Below are 18,686 nucleotides of genomic sequence, written 5' to 3' on the forward strand. Positions count from 1 at the left end.
ACGTTGTCAGGAGTTGATGGTGCTAAAACCCCCTTCCCTGGGCCAAAAGAAGGCTGAACGTGGGAGAAGAAAATAAAGCCACATTATTTTGAGAGTACCAGCTGATGCATAACTTATGCGTGTGGATTTTAATTGAAATAGAGACCAGTTACACTCTCAGGTGGCTATTTCTGGCCTCCATGAGCTCCCAGTGGCAGAAGGCTTGAGGCCGCCTTTTTACTTTGTGCTGCCTCTGTTTTCACCTCCCTCTCGCGCAGGTACCTCGAGGTTATGCGGAAACTCCAGAAAACGTACAGGATGGAGCCAGCCGGCAGCCAGGGAGTGTGGGGCCTGGACGACTTTCAGTTCCTGCCTTTCATCTGGGGCAGCTCACAGTTGATAGGTACTGGACAGGGGGCGCCTACCCCTCCGCCCCCCAGGGTGCGTTCTCTGTCCCCCTCCTCCTCCCCTCCTTACTTCCGCTCCGGGCGGACGGTGACAGCTTGTAAAGCAGGCATTAGACCGGCTATTGACGGAGGCTGTTTGCTGTCGACCTTCTGCTGCGAGCCGGTGAGGCGGGCTCGGGAAGGCGGAGGCAGAGTGTGCCGAGATAATGGAAGGTGACACGGGCTGGAGCCAGGGCGCTCGCCTGGCGCGTAATGGGCTGGTGTGAAACGCGCCCCAGCTCCTGGCAGCAGCTGCGGGGTTTTATGTTGAAAACGAGGGGCTCTTTTGACTCGGTGACTGGTGTCATCCACTGTTATTATCGAGCTGTGTGCCAGGGGGCCCGTCAGGGAGCGGCCACCAAGTGCTGGGCAGTGAGCCGCTTCCGGCGGGCGCGGTGTAGCGGTTCCCCCCACTCTGAAACTGCTTTCCAGGCTCGGGCGGCGCATTGGGATCTGCAGCGGGTGAGGGTCGGGTGGTAACTTCCGCTTTGACGTAGGATTAACTGCCTACAGAATAGTATTAATAAACGACCCTTGGTGAATATTTTGCTCTGTGCCAGGCACTGCTCTAAGCATGTTGGGTAGATTATCTCCCAGAACCTTCTCAACGACGCTGGGAAGGGTCTTTGCCAGCACGAGACCAGCCACCTTTGACTAACACTTAACCTGTGCGGGCACCATGGCGAGTGATCCCCGATCAGGTAGTGAGAGGGAGGTGCCGTTCGTGTCCCCACTGCACGGATGAGGAAACGGAGCCTCGGAGGACTGTAGTCACTGGTTCAAGGTCACGTAGCTAGAAAAAGGCAGAGCCAAAGCTCGTTCACTGGAATACACACACAGGTCCTTCATTGCTCCACAAGGTCAAGTGTTGGCACGTAGGCGGGACTGTGGCCCCGGGGTGGGTGTGGAGTGCCCTGGGCTGAGGTGCTCCGTGGTGGGAGTGCCTGCTTCTGAACCCTGGGGCTCTTTGCCATTCCCAGACCACCCGTATTTGGAGCCCAGGCACTTCGTGGACGAGAAGGCCGTGAACGAGAACCACAAGGACTACATGTTCCTGGAGTGTATCCTGTTTATTACTGAGGTGAGGGGAGGGGGTGAGGGAGAAGCCCGTGGCCACGTCCAGGCCGAGAGGAACCTGAGGCTGGTGGCTTTGGAGTGAGACAGAGGAGCCAGGGCCCTCGCCTGGAGACAGCAGGGTTGGCCCCAGAAGGTGGGTTGTTGGAAAGGAAGCCACACTAGGCCTCTGCAAGGTTGTAAGCCCGCTTTTGACTGTCCAGGATCTCGTCCCCCAAATCAGTGGTCTGGGGTTACCCCTGAACCCCATGGAACTTTTGAGCTGTGGGACTGAGACACAGTCACTAGCTGGACTTGGTGACCCGTGCGGCAGGTCTGAAGGGGTGGGTGGGGCCCACGAGGCCTGTCCAGCCACGTGCACGGGATGTGTGTGGGGTGAAGCCGTTGCAGGAGTTGGAGAGACTCATGTGGACAGCAGGCTAGATTTCTGGGGACACATCTGTGTCGGTACCTGAGGACATGGACCAGATGTAGTGCCGGAGGTGAACCAAGACGGCCTGGACCCCTAGCCCACCTGGCAGGGGGGTGTTTAACTGGGCGCTGTTGCCCGCTGAGGCAAGGTCTCCCATTTCCCCCAGATCACCCGGGGAACTTGTTAAAACGCACGTTCCTGGGTCCAACCCCAGCTCCCTGAGTCAAGAATCTTGGGAGACAAGAACCAGGAACCCGTATTTAAATACACCTGCCAGGTGACTTCGCATGGAATTTGGGGACTCACTGCTCTTAGGGCCTTTCTCTCAGGAATTGTCAGGGCCTTCAGTCCTCCCTGCTGCATACCTGTCCCCCTCACCCCGGAAACTTTCAAAGGGCGCCCTGGTTCTGCTGTCCGGAGAGGGTCTTGCCACTGTCCTCTCTTCCAACACCCACATGCACGTCTCGCCCCAGTGATGCCCCTGGCACGACTGTGGTCTCCTCCCCACTGAGGCTGCTCTCTCGGCTCCTGTCCTGAGCCCCCTGAGCCCCCTGAACGGAGGAGAAGCCTGGTTAAGCAGCCGTAGCCCCAGGCTCCTCATGGTCAGCGTTCGGCTCAGGCCTCTGCCAAACTGCAGAGGCCAGAGGGGAATGACACGTTTTTCCAAGTCAGCAAATGGAGCTGGAACTGACGGCTGGGCGGCCACCGCTCCAGTCCAAGATCTGCTGCCTTCAGCAGTGTGGCAGGCCCAAGGTCGGAAGGACTCGGGGCAGCCTGGCTCATTGCCTCACGAGCCAGTCACGTGCTGCCCTTTCCAGAGTGGGCTGTGAGGGTCTGGGGAGCCCTGGGAGACCCCAGGAGGAGCAGGAGGAGCAGGGTAGAGAGAAGGGGTGCGCGTTCTAGGCTGAGCCCTGCTTTGCTCACTTGGGGGTAAAAGACTAAGCTGTTCTGGCTCCCTCTGGTGGCTGGCCAAACCCCGGGGTCCCTGTCAGTGACTCGCAAGGAAGAAGGTTGGGCCGGGCCTCGGGGAACATGGGAATTGATTCCAGGTCCAACTTTTGTATTTTTACTTGGTTGGTTGGTTACTCTGGTATAAAAACCCAAAAGCTTTCCTGAAGTTTGGGATGCGGTTCCTCTGCTGGAGAAAATCCTACGGCGGCCACTAGGTGGCACTAACGGCACATTGAACTTTGAGGAGGTTTTCGTAACTTCCTTGGCTGAGAGGCAGACCCTAGAGTTTTTGCTTGTTCTGCACCCTCTCCGCAAGGCCTGGTTTTCACTTTGGGTCTAGGTGCTGGGGCATGGTGGTAAACACTGACTGCTGGCAGGGCTGAGGGCTCCCTTCCGTCCCCCTGGCCAAGCGGAGACCTGGCTGGTGTGGTTGCTGATGCGGCTGCGCCGGGCCAGTTCTCCGGAGCTCTGGTCTGGGCTACGCCCACCCCTCCCACCCCCCCCCCCCCACCCCACTCCCCTTCCACCTCACACCAGTATGTCCTGGTTGCTGGTCCGTGAATGAGTGGCCTGGCCTGGCCCACCCTGACCCAGGGAGGCTGAAGGCCCGTCGCTGGGACACAGGGACCCGGAGGTCTGTGCAGAGTTCTGTGTGCTTCGGTCTGGAAAAGACGGTGTTGCCTCTGGAGACCTGGGGATCAGGATGGCTGGTGCAACTAGGAGAAAAAACCAAAACAACAAGAAGTGAAATGGAACCGGGCGTCTCCTGCTCGTCTCCCAGGACCTGCCCTGGTCGCCCTGGGCATCCCGGATGAGGGACCCCACCTTGCAGGGCTTCTGCTGTCTCAGGAAATGCAGCCCTGGCGCCTTTAAGAGCCCAGGGCAGGCAGGAAAAGAATTTCAGTTTCAATCTGGCTTCTAAATTTGGAGTTTTGGGAAGGGAGGGATCAGATTTCAGCTGGAAGGGAAGGAGCTGACAGGAAGGCGCTGTGCAGAGCCTCTCCCCATCCCCCCTCAGTTACTGACAGAGGAACCATTTACAAAAGGCCGATTCTCTTGGGAGTGGAGAGGCAGGAACGCAGCGTCTGTGAGTAATTTCCTGCTCAATATGGCTGCTCTGACTCACACGATTCCCCTGGGGTCACTGCGGGACTGCAGCTTGCTTGCTCGTTCTCGCTCTTTCTCTTCTCCCTTTGTGGCTAGAATGAGCTAATTTTTTTTTTGTCTTCTTGCTCCCGATTCCTTTTTTCCCCTCGTCTCTTTTCCTTTCCCAGAGTTGCAGAGTCCCCTCCTGAAGGACTTAGGGTGGCCTTGGGGCACCGCAGGCCCGGGGGTTGGGGGGGGGGGGCGTGGGATGTGGGGCAGCCCCTCTAAAGAAATAGCATCTCTGGCCTTTCCATGGGGTCAGAGCAGGCCAGAGAGGCCTTTTGGGGTCCCTTCCTGTGCCCCTAGTGGTTGAGGCTAGCCCACGAAGCAGAGCCTCTGGTTTCCCAGTCATCTGCTGGCCCTAGCCTCGGGGCCCTGGCTGAGCAGGCTTATGGAGCTGTGCTGGGGGACGAAGCCGGCAGGGTGCCCCTGGGGTGGTTTGTTCACAGGGCCTTGTCCAGACTGAAACTGGTTACACATTTCCAGTGGTCCCTGAGGTTCTCAGGGCCTGGAAGTGTGCAGAAGACGAGTCTGCTGCTGGTCCCCAAGGGGCAGAGAGCCTTGGGGGAAGGGGCGGGGTGAGGGGAAGGGCGGGTTGTTGGGGGCGGAGCCTGCTTGAGTAGGATGGTTGGAACAAAGCTCCTCGAAGGCCAGGCCCCATAGGCTAGGGGCACCGGAGGAGGGAGCCACCCTGGAGGAGGGAGTGTTAGAAAGAGAGAGGAAGAGAAAGAAAGTGGGTGTAGACCCTGATCCTGGAAAAGCCCTGGGAGCACCAGGGTGGGTTTAGCACCTTGGGCTGTGGCCTCCCTACTGGAGGAAGGAGCCTGAGGTCCTCGCTACCGAACCTGGGAGTTGAGACAGGCTTTTGGGGAACTTCGGGCAGGGAAGGGAGGTGACAGCAGTAAATGGCAGCGCTTTGGACTTAAATCTTGCATTGTGGTGTGAGGCCCTCGCTGGAGAAGTGAGGGGCGTGTAGGAGCAGGTCACTCACGAGCCCACAGCCAAATGGTGGGGGTGTCGTGTGCTCCTGGGCCCTTATTCTTAGGCCCAATATGGAGAGGGAGCTTTGGGTCCATCCTTTCTCCCTGGAGCAGCTCTCCCCCAGCCCCACCTCCATGCACAGCCTCTTCTGGAACCTTCCACCCCCTCAGGGTCCAAATCTCTGCTTCCTTGCCAGCTCAGCCTCTTTGATTTTCAGACTCTTTCTTCTGAAGCCTGGGGCTCAGGGCGCTGAACCCCTTTCCCCCAGGCAGCCTTGTGAAGCGCCTGTTAACAAATGCACTGGCCTTGTGTGGAGGAGTCCACGCAGGCACACAAGCCTCCCTGTCTCAGTGCTGTGGTTTCTGATGTCATGGGAACTTCACTGGGCTTGCTGCAGAATCGCTTTCCTTCCTGGAGGGTCAGAACTCTGGGCAAGAGGAGGGACGGGAATGGAGCTGGCCTTGCCCCTGCCTGTCCCTTGCCGCCGTCGTTGCCATCCCTTCCCTGCCCCCCAGCCAGGTCAGGCAGACCGTCTAAACAGACCTTCCTCCCGAATCTGCTGCAGGTGCCCCTGGCTCGAGGCTCACGTCTCCCCCCTCTTTTCCCCCTCTTTTCCTCCCTGCCTTTTGCCTGCCGTTCAGAAGGTGGTTGGGTGCCTGGGTTTGGTCTTTCCCACCTTAGCCTTCCCCTGCACGGACCCCTCCCCCGGCTTCTCCAGCTCTGCCAGTGGCAGGTGCAGCCTGAGCGCCCGGTGGTGGAGCCCACCCTGTGCGGGGCTGGGCCGGGGAGGCTCAGGGAGGCTGCTGCTGTTTATCTGGAAGGGAGCAGGTCCCTGTGCTGTTGGAGTGCTCCGTGGCTGGGGGGAGTTGACGGGAGTCTCAGCAGGGGCTTGGGTTGAGATTGTATTTTTCTGAGGCTGCTGAGTGTGGTGGGTGGTGGGAATCAGGCTTCCTTTCTTTGGCTGTGGGAGAAAGAGGATAACTCTGGGGGTTATGTTTTCCCAGTGGGTCTTGCAGGCCGAGAGAGACCCTGTCTCTGGTACTTATGTGTGCTTGTGTGTGTGGGGGGGGGTACGCGCGTGTACGTGCTTGTGCACATGTGAGTGTGCACACCTCCCCCCTACAGGTGATGCAGCCTGGTCCTTAAGCACACACGCGTACACGTGTGAGCGTGTATGTAGGTGCATATATACGCACATGTATGTGCGCTCTAGCACGTGTGCATATATTTGTGCGTGCACATATGCGTGCGTGTGTACACACACATACGTGTGCACAGCCTTGCTGCAGGGAAACGGGATGAGCTCCCAGATGGCCCGCCTCTCCAGCTCTGGATTCTTTTCTTCAGATGAAGACCGGCCCCTTTGCAGAGCACTCCAACCAGCTGTGGAACATCAGTGCCGTCCCCTCCTGGTCCAAAGTGAACCAGGGTCTGATCCGCATGTATAAGGCTGAGGTGAGTGGGGGCTGGCTGGTACTCTTGGTCCTGGGGCCGCTGATCCCCTCACCCCCACCCTGCTGCTTTGCTCCAAATCTTGAGCCAGCCCCTCTGACCCTCGAGGCCTCAGTCTCTGTCTGGGGAGTGGGCAGACAAAGAATCCCTATGCTGAGGCCCGGCTCTGCCCAGTGACTGAGGCAAGGCCCTGCTGCCCAGGGTCTGTCAAATGGCCAGAGGTCCCTCACAGCTGTGTCTCACATGGGGACACGAAAGTGAAGACATGCTTTGGAGGCATCGTCCAAATTGGTGCTTCTCAGACTTTGGTGGGTCTGATATCTGGGCAAGTAGCCCTCGAGGGAGGCCCAGAGCTGACATTTCTAGCAGTCACTTCAGGTGGTGTTCTAGTTCTCAGATCTGAGAGGCAGGGTGAGGCGTGGCTCCCCTGAGCTCCCCCTGCTGGGAGGTGGCTGCCCAGCTCTTGAGGGTGTCCCCTGTCCTCTCTCCTCCTCTTTGGCACCTTTTCCCAGCCAAGGAGGTGGCTTTTTTTCTTGCAGGTAGGGAGGAGACATTTTCTTTCCATCCCGTCCCATCTGTTAGCTTCTTTCACGTCTGTGCACACCGATCCTGGAGCTGCTTGACCTTGGCCAGGGAAGGACCTGGGTGTAAAGTCCCTCACCGAAACTAACGAGTCCCCGGAGTCCCCTTTTTTCGCCCTCAGGCTGGTGGTCTTCGATGCTGTCCCGTGGGTGCTCTTGACCCCTCGGCTCTTGACCCTTGGCCAACCCTCTCCCGTGGAGGGAGGGAGGTTGGTTCTCTGAGTCGGCTTCATTACACTCATCCCATCAGGGGAGGCAGGGGGAGCAGGGGGGAGAGGGTATTGGAGGCCAGGGTGTGGCTGCGTGGCACAGATGCTTCCGGTCGGCCCTGTTCCCTCCGCGTGGCCCCGAAGGGGTTAACGGCACTGGAACCGACCGCCCGGCCCTCTGTCTCCCTTCCGCCCCCTCCCCCTCCGGTTCCCTTCCTCTGGACTTCACATCCTGTGTTTGGGTTCCGGCCCACATACCTCTCTAATCTGAGAGGAGCGTCTGCTGGGGCTGCGCAGGCCAGGCTCCTTCCGGGCTGCGGCCCGCTGGGCCCTCCGGTCTGGCTCGGGTCACTGCGCTCCGGGCGTCCTGTTGTTCCTGACACACACACACACACACACACACACACACACACACACACACACCCGCCCCCTGCCGGTCCCGCTGTGGGTGCTGCTGGGAACCTCATCACCCTGCGGAGCCCTCCCCACTGCGGGGGCCCGTGTGCAGCGAGTGGGGAGCGCGGGGGCCCTCCAGCCTCCCACCCCCACTCCGGGTTGGTCACCAGGTCACCAAGGGCAGGACTCTCGTGCCTTCCCTGCTTGGGATCTGAAGTGCTCTTCTTCCCGCAGGGCTCTTACTTAAGTGACTCTAAACTTACCTTGAGCCGGTCCCCCTCGGGGCAGAGCGGGAGCCCCTGCCCCCTTCCCCTACCTGCCCCTTCCAGAGGAGGAGTCCCAGGCTGACAGGATGAGGGAGGAGCAAGCTAAGAATCCAAATGGCTGGCGACGGTGCTACAGGAACGAGACAGAAGTCAGCGTAACAGCTGTCGGATTTCTGCGGGTGTGGGGAGACCGGGACCCCAGCTCAGGCCCGGACAGCGGGGACACACGTGGACCCCGGAGCGCTCCTCCCGAAACTCCAGCTCTGGATGTGCTCAGGCACAGGAGCTGGCAGCCTTGCCGGGCGCTGTGTGGCGGCCAGACTTCTCTGTAGGCTGGTGCTGGAGCCCACTGACTGGTGGTCTAGGAGCGCCACGTCTCTGATGGCTGGCCCTCGTTTGTGCGTTGCTGGGAAATAGCCCTTAGTTTTTGGTCCCCGAGAGCCTGTGGGATCGCATGCTCCCTTCCCAGAGGTCCGAGGAGAAGGACTCGTGTTCTCAGGTCAGCTCTTTGTCCATGGGGAGGACCAGCGAGGCCACCAGTCCTGAAGTCCAGAGCAGCGTCCCCACGGCCAAGGCCACCAGTCACAGTTGGCTCTTGGAGGCGAGTTGATCGCCTGAGCTGCCGCAGAGGCCCGACTGGGCCTGGCATTAGGCGGCCTTGGGATTTGGGATGGACTGTGTGCGTCTCCAGGCTCTGCCCCTGCCTTTCTGAACCGATCGACCAAATGCTTTCGGTGCCCTTGTGGGCAGCGGGGCCTGTCTTTCCCAAGGGCTGTCGCTGTGCCGGGGCTCCCTTCGGAAGGACCTTGTCGGGGCCTGGAGAGCCCCTTCTCCCCCTTGCATCACTGTGGCATCCAGCTAAAAAGTCCCTGGGGGGCCGGGTGAGCTGAAGATGTTGCTCTCTCGCTCTGCCCAGTTCAGTGGGGGTCCGGGGGACAGGGGGGTGTTGGTCCAGGGCACAGTTAGCTGGGAGAAGGCCTGGCCAGAGGCCCCCTTCTGCTGTTGTTCTGAAGCCTCAAGATTTCCTTTGCCCCAAGCAGCCTCTGGCCTTTAGCCCGTTGCTCTCCTGTCCTGTGGCCCTGGGGAGGCTTGTTCCGGGCCCCTGAAGGCAGAGTGCACAGAACTGCCCCTGCCCCTCCTGCTAAGCCGCTTGCCTTTGCAGCTTCTCTTGGAGGAGAGCTAGAAACAGGTTGACCTTTGACCCTTTCTGGAATTCCAGGGCCCTGGGGGCCCCCTTTTACAAACTCCTACCACTTCCTTGATGACGTAAGCACACTGGCAGCTGCCTTTGCCTCTGGCCTAGAGCTGCTGGCTGTTCCTCCTCCCCCCCGCCCCCCACCAGGGACCACCCCCCCACTCCCCCCCCCCCCCCCCCCCCCCCCCCCCCCGGCTGCCTGCTCCCCACTTGCTCTGCCCTGGGCCCAGCAGTCTGGCTGCGGCCTGGAGCTCTGATCCCACACTCGGCCTAGTTTCCTGTCCTTCCACTGCACAAAAAGATTTCCCTTTTCCCGCTCACCTCCCAGGCCCCCTTTAGGCCTTGATCAGCCCCCACCTGACACAGGCCCAGCTGGTCTGAGACGTCCTCGTTTCTGTGCCTGGTCATTGAGGTGTGGGGACCTGGGCCAGTCGTGGCACACCTTTGTCTCCCTAAGTTAGATGGATGTTGAGACCGCAGTCACGGAATGGGGCTCACCTTATCTGAAGCCATAAGTCATGTTCCAACCTAGCCATCCTGGTTATTTTCTTGGTCAAAGGTGTGAGAGCAGGCAAATCCTCACATGCCCAGAGCTGCTGCCTGAGAGAGCTCGCCAGTGACCAGGGCCGGTGAGGGGAGGCTGGGAGCTGCCCGCTCCCCCCCCCCCCCCCCCCCGGCCGCGCCCTTTTCCTGGACTTGTGTGGTGCTAAGCAGTGCTGGGGCCAGAGGCCAGAGGTGTGTGGCCTGGGGCCCGGCTGCCCATGGACCAGGCCAGCTTCTGTGGTAGGCCCTGCCAATATCCCCATCTCCACCAGAGCCCTGGGCTGAGGTCCTGGCTGGGCTGGGTTCAGGGAGTAGGCCATGCCCCTGTTCAGTGTTCTTGTCCTCTGCCCCATGCACAGGGCTGCTGGGAATTGCCCTGGGGGTGTGGGGATGTTAACTGATTCTTACTGTCTTGCTCTCAAGTGGCAGGATGCCTTTTTTCAGTCCAGAGAACTGAAAATTGGAGAAAAATGGGCTCTGGACCCTCGTCAAGCTTGTGTCCAAACATCCCTACACTTTTTCTCCAGGGCTGGGGCCTGGGCTAGGGGCTCCCCAGTGGTCTGGAGGGTTCTTTTCATGTCTGGTCCCCAGTTCCCCTCCCTCCCCGCAGTGAGGTTGGGCTGCCTGCTCTCCTTCCCTTCCTTTCTCCCTCTCCCTCACTAATGAGTGAGGTCTAATTGTCACTGAGTGGGGGTCTTTGGATAGGAGGGGGTGGTCGGGAAGGGGTCGGAAGCCTTGCTTTTCCCTGAAGGCCTGGGTGCTCCTCTGAGATCATCCCCTTCCTGGGCCCTGGGGGGACACTTTGTGGGAACTGTGCTGGTCCGAGCCTCCGGAGGTGTCCGAGAGGCCGGGTGGGCCCCGGCAGGGGTGCGGTGCAGTCCTCACCTCTGCTCTTCCCCTCTCCCCCCCGCCCCCCCACAGTGCCTGGAGAAGTTCCCTGTGATCCAGCACTTCAAGTTCGGGAGCCTGCTGCCCATCCATCCGGTCACCTCGTGCTAGGGGCTGAGCAGCCGGAGCCACCCAGGCCGCAGTTCCTGTGCCTGCCCTCCCCTGCCCCAGCGCCAGCCGCCCCCGCCCCCTCCCTCTGTTCTTTCTGTTTGCTGAGAGGCTGTCTACTGGGGTGGGTGGTGAGTGTGGGGTTGACGGAGGCTCAGGGCATGAGGCCGAAGGACCCAAAGTGAAGGGAGAAGTGGGCCCTGTCTCCCTGTGGTGGGGAGGGTGTGCTCGGGCCCTGGTCCCGTGCTCGGCCTTCCTCTCCTCCTTCCTCTTCTGTCCAGTCCCGTCTGACACCTGGGCTCTTCTGCACCGCTGGAAAGGGGAGGAGCTTGCGGTTTCCACTGCTTTCCTTTCCCAAGGCCTGTGGCCTTTCTAGGGGTTGGAGTGCTTGCTCCCTGTGGGGTGGGTCGGTTTCTGAAGCCATGTTTGGGTGGGTGCCTGGGGGTTCTGAAGGCTGGAGGCGGAGGCAGGCGGCCAGCCTGGGGTGGGGTCGGGGGCCGAGAAGCATCGGCTGTGCTGGCCGGTGACCCTCCCAGCTCCTCTTCACGGCTGCCCCCTGGGCCTGCGGGCACCTGTGTCTAGTGCCTCCTCACTCTGGCTTCTCTGTTCTTTGGCCTTGGCTTTGCTGGGTTTCCTGGCCGGAGTCGGTCCTATCCCCCTCTGCAAGGGTAGCCCCTGGGCGCGCTCGGGAGGGCCCCGGCAGGGCTTGCCCACTGGCTGATTGGGTGAGGCCCGCCTTTCCAAAGTTTCTCAGGCTGGGAGGGGGTGGCTGAGACGCAGGGAGGGGCTCGGGGCCCGCTCTGGTTGTGGGGAGCCTGGATTCTTCTCCCATCTTCCGTTCTGCTCCCAACTCCCTGCCGCTTGCTTCTCCAGGGCCCTTTGGCCCTGTTTGCCTGCCCTTTGGGGCGATGGGCCAAGGGCCACCGGAGCACTCAGCAGCGCCCCCTCCTTGTCCTCCCCTCTCCCCGAACTTACCCACCGGTTCTTCAGGTGAGGCAGCGATGGCCCCCCCCAAGCCCAGGCTTTGGCTGTGAGGATGGGCAGGGCCTGGCCAGGTGAGGGGATGCTGACATGACAGGTCCTGAGTTTTCTTCTAGGGCTGCTCCTGGGCCAGGCTCTTACAGGCTCCCCCGGCCAAAGTCCAGGCCTGCCCTTCTCCAGACCCCTGCCCTTTATCTGGGTCCACATCCCCTGTGGGAAGGGGGAGCTCCCAAGAAGCACAATTCAGGGACTTGACCCTCACACCTGGGCCGATGGCCTGGGCAGAGGCCAGGACGGGAACCACGAGAGTCACAGAAATAGTTTTCCTAGGAGAGGTCCAGTGCTGGCCTCCCTCCCAGGGTCCAGATCACCGCCTTCCTGGCTCCTCTTGCCCTGCCCCCTCGGCCTCCCCTGGCCCCGTGCGCCTTCATTGCTGTTCGGATTAAAGCCTCTGTTTTGCACCTGTCACCTGTGTGAGGTGTGTCTTTTCATGCCACACGTTTATTGTTTCTCCACATGCCTGTTTGTCTCCCCATCACGTCCCCTTCCCTCGGGCCATGGAGTCTGGGGCTGGGACTGTTTCAGCTGGTGTCTGGGCTAAGCTTTTCCTGGGCAGCCAGTGAACGTGCACCGGTCACCCAGGCAGGCTCTGGCGACTCCTGGCCGTCCCCACTCCCAGCTGCAAGGTCTTGTGTAAGTTATTGAATCTCTCTGAGCCTCAGTTTCCTCATCTGCAAAATGGGGACCATCACAGGGTGACTGCCAGGAGTGAGTGAAGGATGTGAAGTCCTCCGCCCAGGGCCTGGCACAGAGCAAATGCCCTCGGTCACCATGGCCCTTCTAGATGAAGGCAGCCCCTGTGGACTCCAGGCTTGACGGGGGAGCCTTTGGACCGGACTTGGTTGCAACCCACGCACCGGCAGCTTCTAGGGATGCACCCCACCCCTTCTGTCCGTGTCGTGCTGGAGTTGGGATTTGGGGGGCTGCAGTACTCGAGGCTTCTTAGACCCTTCCTCTGACATACGTGTTCCTGGACTTGGTATATAGATGAGTCTCCTCAGAGAATGAGCCCTTGGCCTTTCTCCTGGCCTTGGAGGCCTTGCCCAGGAGAGCCTGGTGGCCGGGAGCCAACCCCAGCCAACCTAAGGCCCGCTGCGTTGCTTACTAGCTGAGCGGCCCTCGTGATTGACTTTGTGTCTGAGCCTGGTTTCCTAATCTGAAGTATGGGCATAATGATACTCAGGCCATGGATTGTGAGGACCCAGTCATTTCACAAGTGGTTACTGGCCGAATATTCCTTGTTCTAGCGTGGATGACAGCGGCCAACCCCAGAAAACCAGAACGTTAGGTAGTGGTAGGTGTTACGAAGCGAATAGCACAGTTCGTTAGAGAGGGCGGCAGGCGCGGTTTACTTGAGCTACAGGGTTGGGAAGGGCACCTCGGAGGAGGCGCGAGTCTGAGTCCTGGAGAGAGCTGCAGGCTGAAGGGCGGGGGAGCAGCTGGGAGCCCAGCGCCTCAGTAGGGTTGGGGAGGGTACACACGTGGGTCGGGGAGGAGCAGGGTCTTAGGGGCTCCTCTCCGACAGGATTGGGATTTAGTGTCTGCGTATCCTCCGGGAAGCTGCTGGAGGGCTTTGCCAGTGACAATGGCCTGGAGTATGTGGGGCAGGAGGGGAGGCGCTAGGACGGTGGGCGGCGTGGAGGTGGTGAGAAATGGTGGTCCCATTTGGGCTGTCTTTAGAGCTATCACCGACAGGAAGGAGGGTGTGAGAAGGACAAGAAGCCTTGAGCAGCCCCAATTCTCGGCCTGTGTAGCTTGATGCCATTTACTGAGGCAGGGGAGATGTGACAAGAGGGATTTGGTGTTGGGGGCCCGGCGGATGCCTGTTAGCCTCGAAGGGGAGGCCTGGAGTAGGCATCTGGGGCTGCTGATCTAGAGCTGGGGGCGGGTCCGGCTGCTGAAATAGGCTAGGGAGTGGTCAGCACGCAATGGATCCCCCACCCCGGGTCACCAGGGCAGGAGTGGGGGTGAAGGCGAGAAAAGAGGGCTGGCTCGTTCTGGACATGGGGGATGGGAGACCCTGAAGGTCAGAGCCCTGGGCACGCGGCTGAGAGGACAGAATGGGCCCTGGGTCTTTGTGCCTCGCTCAGGGCTGCTTCAGTGGGGTGGGTGGCGGGCCGAAGAGGGCTGGGGAGGGAATGGGAATCAGACGAGGAGGAGCCACTGCTTCTGCGTCCCCACGAGGGGCTCACGGAAGCACAGAGGTGGGGTCCCCGGTCCAAGCCCACCAGCCTGGAAGGAAGAGCGTGGAGCTGGATGGTCTGGTTGCTGAGCCACACACAACACCTCACTCCCCTCTCGCGGAGTTTTGTCGGAAAGGGAGCAGAGGTGGGGAAAGCGGGTGGGGGCTGGACGTCTGGGAAGGCTTTGCGAGAGGAGGATCATCAGGCTGGTTTGTGCTCCGTGTCCCTCACGTGCTGGAAATGGTCCAGGAGAGGGAGGCTGACGGCAGTGAGGGCCTTGAAAAGGTGCCAGGCTGCTTGTCCCTTATCAGAGGGAAGGCAGACCCTCTCCCCGACTCCCGTGTTGTTCCAGATTCACTTCTGCAAGGAAGTATGAGCAAGGCCATCCGTGGGGTGGGATGGGTGGGAGATGGGGTGTGTGGGGTATAGTTGGACACTGAGCACGTGGGCAGGATCTTCAGTGCAGGGTGGGGAAGCCCACCCAGGACCTGGGTGACGGGACGGGCGCTCAGCGGAAGACGGCTGCATTTCTGTCTCCCCCCTTGAGTGTCAGCGAGCTTGAAGGGAGCCTGAGTGGGGCTGGCTCCCAGAGCTGGGGGTGGAGGTGTCGCCTGCCCCCCATTCTGGGCCAGAGAGGCCCCAGAGAACAAGTTGAACTCTGGCTCACAGGGGGCCGAAGCCAGGCCGTGGTCATGGGGGTGGGTGGGGGTTGTCGCTAGCAGAACCCCTGGCAGGAGCTGCGGTTGGAAGGAGAGCAAAGGTGTGCCCTAGACCTGCACCCAAGTCAGGCGACGTGTTCTTGAGTTTAACAAGCAGTAAGTACATGCTGAGTACATGGCATTTGCAGGAATGTGGAGATGAAAAAGGCGAGATTCTTCCCTTTAGGAAACTTCCAGAAGTGCCTGGGTGGCTCAGTCGGTCAAACGTCCAGCTCTCGATTTCTTTGGCTCAGGTCACCATCTCATGGTTCGGGTGTTCGAGCCCCGTGTGGGGCTCTGCACCAACAGAGAGGGGACTGCTTGGGATTCTCTCTCTTCCTCTCTCCGCCCCTCCCCTGCTTGCTGACTCTCAAAATAAATCAATAAACTTAAAAAAACAAAAACAAAAACAAAAAAACTTCTAAACGGAGGCACCTGGCTGGCTTAGTCAGTGGAGTGTGTGACTCTTGAGCTTGGGGTTGTGAGTTCGAGTCCTATACTGGGTGTAAAGATGACTTTAAAAAGTCTTTAAAAAAAAAAAAGAAAGAAAGAAACTTCAACCTAGTGGGGGAAACAGAGGGATCTTGGGCCAGCCGTGGGGAGAAGCCGGAGGAGAGCCTCCAAGGGGAGCTCAGGTAAGGCTCCAGGGAGGAGATGGCATTTGAATGGGGCCTTGAATGATGGGCAGAGGACGAAGGGCCTTCCGGTGGGGCCTGCTGTGAGCAGAGGTGTGGCGGTGTGGGTCACAAGAGGCCGGGCTGGAAAAGCAGATGGGGGCTGGTCTGCAGAGGGCTCTGAACCTCTGTAAGAGGCTCCCATGATGCACATCCCCTCGACACAACACAACTGCATGTAATTATCATTAAAACGTATGCTTAACGTCTGTCTGCGCGGCTAGTAGATGGGCCCCAGGAAGACAGGGACCCGCTCGATGCTGGATCCCTGAGCCAGTGAGACTGGTGTGCAGGAGGCACCCTGTAAATATGGTGTCAGTTGCCAGGAAGGATGCTTAATTGGTGCCTGTGTGTGTGTGTGTGTGTGTGTGTGTGTGTGTGAGAGAGAGAGAGACAGACAGACAGACAGACAGACAGACAGACAGAGACAGAGAAGAGACAGAGCCAGATTGGGTTTTAGGAAGAACTGACAGCTATTTGGGTGCTGGGTCAGAAGCTGGTGCCAGTGATGAGGCTGGGGACTCGGCCCAGGTCAGAAATGTGGGAGGCCGTCTGCAGGGCAGAGAGAGGCCCTGGGCTGGGAAGGGGGAGATCCAGGTAAGACCTGGTGGCAAGGGAGAGGGATGAGTTCTCAGTGGCCCAGGGGACCGCCGCTGGGGTGGGTGTGCGTATGCTCAGCTGTGGGGGCTGAGTTTGAGGAGCTCTGTAGGGTAGACATCTGGACCTGGCTGGTGGCGAGCCTGGCAGGGCTGCTGAGACCCAGGTCCCGGTGGGGTGGGGGAGCCTGGGCTGCAGGGACTTCCAGGAGCCCTTGTTCCCGGGCCCTGCCGGCAGTGCTCCAGCCCCCAAGCTCCCTTCCTTCCGTGCTCTGTGGGTTCCAGCTGCTCTGGCCTCCTTTCTGTCCCTCAGACTCCCTGGACCACCGAACAGTAGGATCTGGCACTCTTCCCAGAACCCCGTTCCCTGCTGGGAATCCGTGGTCATCTTTCAGAGCTCAGCTGAGGCCGAACTTCCTTTGAGAGCCCTTCCCTGGCCCCTGCATCTCCCATGGCCACCTGCCTGTCCCCGCTCTGAGCACTCAGCCCACCCTGGCTGTGGGGGCTACATGTATGGCGGTGGCAGCCCCAGATCTTTAGGTGGGGGGACGTTAGAGGCGCAGCCACTTAATTGGAAGGTGGAGTGACAAGAGACTGTTTGCAGACACAGCTTCTCTTTACGTGGGGTTCCTTGATGGGGGCTGAAGCCTACCCCTACACACGGCACTCACCGTCGCTGTTCCTGGCATGTCTGGCCTGTCTCCTGGCACCCCTAGGACGCTGTGGGGCCTGGGACGCATCTGGGAACGGCCGCCACGAGTCCGAGCCTTCCCCGTGGAGGGATGGCGTCGGTGCGGAAATGGGCCACGGCTGCCGGGAGAGTCTGGCGGGGAGAGAGGAGGCTGGGATGCAGGGAGGCCAGATGGCTGGTATGGGGACCTCAGAACAGTTTTGAGGGCCCTGGGGCCGAGGCAGAAGTGTGGAGAGAGAGAGCGTGGAGGAGAGAGAAAGGAGGGTGTGGTCTGGGTGGTCGAGAAAGAAAGGAGAGAGGGAAGCCTTGGGAAACCTGAAGACAGCTGCAGCTGAGGACCCGGTGACCTCGTGGGGCCAGATGGGGCCGGAGAGGCCCAGGTCGGGGCTGAGCTCGTGTCGGTTCACTCATTTGGCAAACGTCGCCGGAGGCTTCTCTGCTCCCAAGCTGTGTGCTGGGTGCTGGGATGCTACAGTGGGCAAGACAGACTGGGCCCTTCCTCCTGGAGCGTATCCTAGCATGACTTGCCCTGATGAGACATTCGAACTGCCCCGTGTGTCCAACAGTTGGGGATTATCAGAAGCAGGACGGAACAGTCCTACAGTGAGCCTTCAGCTGATGCGCGTCTCCGTCTATTCTTCGGGAGAGGCGCTTGTGACCCGTTAGTTGCCAAGCAGGCAAAACAGCTCCAATGACTGTAGGCAAAGTATAACTCCTTTTTGTAAGAAAGCCAACGATCTACATTTTGATCCATCCGTCTCTCTGTCCATCCACACGGACAAAGGGCCGGGAGGCCGTTTCTCCAGGTGCTTATCTTTGGGTGGTGGGGATATGAGGGTTTTCACAAAACCCTTACTGCCTTTCCTGCTCCCTAAAAACAGTTCTGAAAATGTTAAACGTTAGTGAACCACAAAAGAAGGAGAAGATGATTGTGGGTAAGTTTTAACTTTGCCTTTTGGTTTTCATTTTTGAATTTTAAGTCTTTCTGTAGTGTCCACATGCTATTTTGTAGTAGGAAAAAAAAACCTGATAAAGTGTTCCCCTTAAAGAGCACGGAGTCTGGTGCACCTCTGGCAGAGAGGCAGGAGGGAGACAAGGGAGGAGGGGACCTACTCAGATATGTGGGACAAAGGATGGGAGGTGAGCTTTCAGCGCAGGGTATGGCTCAGAGCACCCCCCCACCCCCCGCCAGAGTTGAGGTGCCCTTCTCCTGTCCCCAGCCTGGAGTGGGGACTGTGGCGGTGATAAACAAGGGAGGAATGGTTCCATTTTCCCAGTGCCTGCAGCCCTACTGCAAAGCCCTACGGCTTGAGTCCCTACTCAGCAGAGGAGCGGAGCCCGGAGCCCCAGCTTTATCCACGACCGCCCTCTGAGCAGGGGGTGTGGAGGGCACTGTGCCCAGCACCACAGGGACCCGGGACAGGACGGGGTCTCTAGGGAACACAGTGGCAGCGAGGTCTCGGGAATCAGGCAGATCTGTGTGACCTTGGACAAAGGTCTTCACCTCTCTGAGCCTCTCCGGTCTCGCATCTGTGCGTCTCGCATCTCGGAACCTTGGCAGCGAGAAACTGGCATGAAGTCGGTGCCCCGCAAGCAGAAAGAAGTGGGAAGTGCACCCCCCTCACAGGGTGGCCGGCCGTGCCCTTGACTCTGGTCTCAGCGCTCTCCCGTCTATCCACTGCCACCGCTCCGGGACACCAAGCACCCGCTCCGGCTGGACCTGTGCCGACCTCTAGGTATGGGTGTGGACAAGTCCCTTTTCCCTCCTCATGTGCTTGGGACTATGTTGGGGCTTTTCAGAAGGGACACCGGCAAGGCAGGCGGGAGTGCAGATGCCCCTTCCCCAGCTAACCGGAGTCCAGCCTCAGTTGGACCAGGCTGCTCAGACCTCCACTTGGGGGCTTTGGGGGGTTGGTCTGATCTCTGGGCAGACTCTTCTAGGGTCTCTGCCGGGGATGGGGAGTGCAGTGGTCCAAGTGTGCCTGGCCTCTGGAGTCAGCTCTTCTGTTGCCCTTGTGTGACCTTGAGCCAGTGGCTTAACCTGTCGGAGCCCCAGTTTCCTCAGGTATAAATTGGGGACAAATCAGTTTGGTCTTACAGGGGTGACTGCACGATCTTTCGAAGAGGAACCAGTCAGTGCAGGGCTCTGCCTACATTAGCTCATTCAGTCTTCACG

The 18,686-nt window shown here is 59.7% G+C and overlaps 1 protein-coding gene across 1 annotated transcript in view; it reads left to right on the plus strand.

The window, feature by feature from the left end:
- The window catches only part of PTPA (protein phosphatase 2 phosphatase activator), a 30,298-nt gene extending 18,224 nt beyond the window's left edge, over positions 1-12,074 (plus strand). Inside the window, exons 7-10 of the mRNA XM_045469475.1 lie at positions 258-382; positions 1,406-1,506; positions 6,337-6,444; positions 10,553-12,074. Coding sequence (XP_045325431.1) covers positions 258-382; positions 1,406-1,506; positions 6,337-6,444; positions 10,553-10,630 — 412 coding nt within the window. The 3' untranslated portion in view covers positions 10,631-12,074. The remainder of the gene's footprint in view (positions 1-257; positions 383-1,405; positions 1,507-6,336; positions 6,445-10,552) is intronic.
- Positions 12,075-18,686: the final 6,612 nt, after the last annotated feature.

This window comes from Leopardus geoffroyi, chromosome D4, assembly GCF_018350155.1.
Source record: "Leopardus geoffroyi isolate Oge1 chromosome D4, O.geoffroyi_Oge1_pat1.0, whole genome shotgun sequence".
NCBI classification, from domain to species: Eukaryota; Metazoa; Chordata; class Mammalia; order Carnivora; family Felidae; genus Leopardus; species Leopardus geoffroyi.